We start from the raw sequence: 2,500 nt of genomic DNA on the forward strand, positions 1-2,500 counted from the left end.
CTCGATGAAGCCGGACACACTCATGGCTATCCTGCGCACCACCTCCTCGGGAACGTGGAAACTCAGCTTGGGAAACACCTTCCTGCAGCCAGACACAGGCACAGTGTCAGCCATATCTCTATTCGGTGACTGGGTGCCTCATTCTTTATAAATGACCACTTAATGACTACTTTAATTTCATTAGGGTATTGCAGTAATATGATTGCTGAGACCACTTACACCTCAAACACTGACAGATCAAAACAAATCAAAAGGGCTAGCTCAGTAGAATCCTCATCTTAACCATGTTTTCTCTCGCCCCAAATCGATTATTTGCGGTCATAAATAGCTGTTATGCCTGAAATATGAGTCAAATCACAGGCTTTACACTAAGCCTGTCTGTCTCGCGTTCTCACGTCCCCGTGTTATTGCAGCAAGTTGAGAGGACCCCGTGTCACATTCCCGCCCGCTCCCCGGGGACTCCGCGTGGGGTAGCGGCGCAAGATAAGCAGCGCGTTGTTTTCATGACTGTCTGCGCTCAGGCCTACTGGGCAGGCTTGCCTGTTCAAGGTGCTCCAGTTACTCAGCTTCTGTTGGGTGGAGTTGGCCGGCGTGTAGTTGTGGAGCTCCACCAGTTTGGGGAAAAAGTGTTTTACGACCTCCGCAGCCATCACTGAAAAAATAAACATCGATGCGCCAGTCATGCTTCTGTTAAACTTACTTAAACTTGTCCAGTAACGCGAGACAAACGGGCCAGTAATCATCATAAGCAAAACAGGTGTGCAAACATTAACGTTGCGTTTCAATAGATAAAGCTAAAGTCATATGTCGCAGTGCTAACATAGTTGTAGCTCATGACCTAAACAATACATTAGTTTCGATTAGAAAGTTGTTGATTTTTTGACTAGCGTGTAAGTTAGGCTAGAGCTACATCTACACATGTTGATTTGACCACAACCTTAACGTTAATTGGCTAGCACTACCTCCGTCGCTGAAGTCTCTAGTGATGTTCCTCTTTGGTCTGGAGAGAGGTATTTTATCAATCCACGCGTACAGCTCTTGTAATGTTTCTTCGTCTAATTCATTATCCATTTCTGAAGAGTGATAAAAACAAATATCGATGGCTAATAGGCTACTGGCGTTAAACTAAAACAGAAAAGAAAACAACCCACTCTTATTCAAGAGCTGCACTTGTCAGGAGGACGATTGTTTGAGTCGTTACCAAGCAACCAATTTACGGAAGACGAGGGAGGACATCTCCTGCGTGTTTGCGCTCTAGACAAATCAGTAGGACAAACGGGACCCAGTACAGTAAAATCTTTTTATTGCTGTCTGTAGAAAAGGCACTAAGTTAACAGAATGACGCACATTGAAACATGTTGACAACATGATTACAAAATAAAACAGTAAATAATTTAAAAAGGACTGAGAGTCAATTAGACAATACAAAAGGTTTCAGACCAGCTGAACAAGAAAATGGTTTAAAATCCCAACTGGCACAACCTTTCAAATGCCTCTGTCAATGTGCAAAAACATAAACATGTAAACATAAACATGACAAAGACAAACTGTGACTTATAAAAAAAATAAAGGTGCAAAAATATAAAAGTATCAGTGGCTTGGAAAGAACAACAAGAAAGAACATGGAATAGAGCAATTCGACTGGATTAAACTGGTCTCATGCTCCAGTGTGTGTGTGTGTGTGTGTGTAGAGCAATATCATCTGGTCTCATGCTCCATTGAACAAGGAACAGAGCAATATCATGTGTGTGTGTGTGTGTGTGTGTATATAGAGCAATATCATCTGGTCTCATTCTCCAGAGTGTGTGTGTGTGTGTGTGTGTGTGTACAGAGCAATATCATCTGGATCTGGACTCATTCTCCAGAGTGTGTGTGTGTGTGTGTGTGTATATAGAGCAATATCATCTGGTCTCATTCTCCAGAGTGTGTGTGTGTGTGTGTGTATATAGAGCAATATCATCTGGTCTCATTCTCCAGAGTGTGTGTGTGTGTGTGTGTGTATATAGAGCAATATCATCTGGGGCCTATTGCACAAAACTAGGATAAGGGATTAAGCCGGGATATCTTGGTTATCCTGGCTCAATTGATCCGTGATCCAGTTGCACAAAAGCGGGATAGGGGGCAGCAGGATATGTTATGGTATAAGTTACCATGGCGATTTATTCTGTGGAGCTAGCCTGCTCCAGACCAGGCTAAGTTCCAGGATCTATTTAATCTCATCCCTTATCTCAGTCAGCAGTCATCACAAACGGAAACCAATAGTTATTCCACTGCCCACTACACATTGTTATCACATATAACTAGACCCACTGTCATTATTTAAACGTTTGTGATCATTAATTAACTTTTACATATCGCCATTTCCGACCTGTCATGCAACAATGTGACGTCACGGGAGTGCCTAACCATTTCGCACGTGGTGGTCGCGGCACTAGTTGCAATATTCTCCTAAACAGAGGTGTTGCTGTTTGCTGCTGTTGTGAAAAGGCTATCGCTTCCT

General features: G+C 42.9%; 2 protein-coding genes across 3 annotated transcripts in view; both read right to left on the bottom strand.

Annotated features, from left to right (window-relative positions):
• The window catches only part of spef1 (sperm flagellar 1), a 20,360-nt gene extending 19,289 nt beyond the window's left edge, over nucleotides 1-1,071 (bottom strand). The window contains exons 1-3 of the mRNA XM_076285256.1: nucleotides 963-1,071; nucleotides 541-652; nucleotides 1-82 (exon numbers count right to left, since the gene is read on the bottom strand). The exon at nucleotides 1-82 is cut by the window's left edge and continues 69 nt beyond it. Coding sequence (XP_076141371.1) covers nucleotides 1-82; nucleotides 541-652; nucleotides 963-1,071 — 303 coding nt within the window. The remainder of the gene's footprint in view (nucleotides 83-540; nucleotides 653-962) is intronic.
• Nucleotides 1,072-1,281: 210 nt separating this feature from the next.
• adam8a (ADAM metallopeptidase domain 8a) overlaps nucleotides 1,282-2,500 on the bottom strand; it is a 25,421-nt gene continuing 24,202 nt past the window's right edge. For both annotated transcript variants that reach the window (XM_076286406.1, XM_076286407.1), the window contains one exon: nucleotides 1,282-2,500. This exon is cut by the window's right edge and continues 1,377 nt beyond it. The gene's annotated coding sequence lies outside the window, so the exon portion shown is untranslated.

Source organism: Alosa pseudoharengus, unplaced genomic scaffold (genome assembly GCF_046254945.1).
Source record: "Alosa pseudoharengus isolate Yale_2024_CS ecotype anadromous, Long Island Sound unplaced genomic scaffold, YU_APseudo_1.1 YU_APseudo_1.1_scf_15, whole genome shotgun sequence".
Taxonomy (NCBI): domain Eukaryota; kingdom Metazoa; phylum Chordata; class Actinopteri; order Clupeiformes; family Clupeidae; genus Alosa; species Alosa pseudoharengus.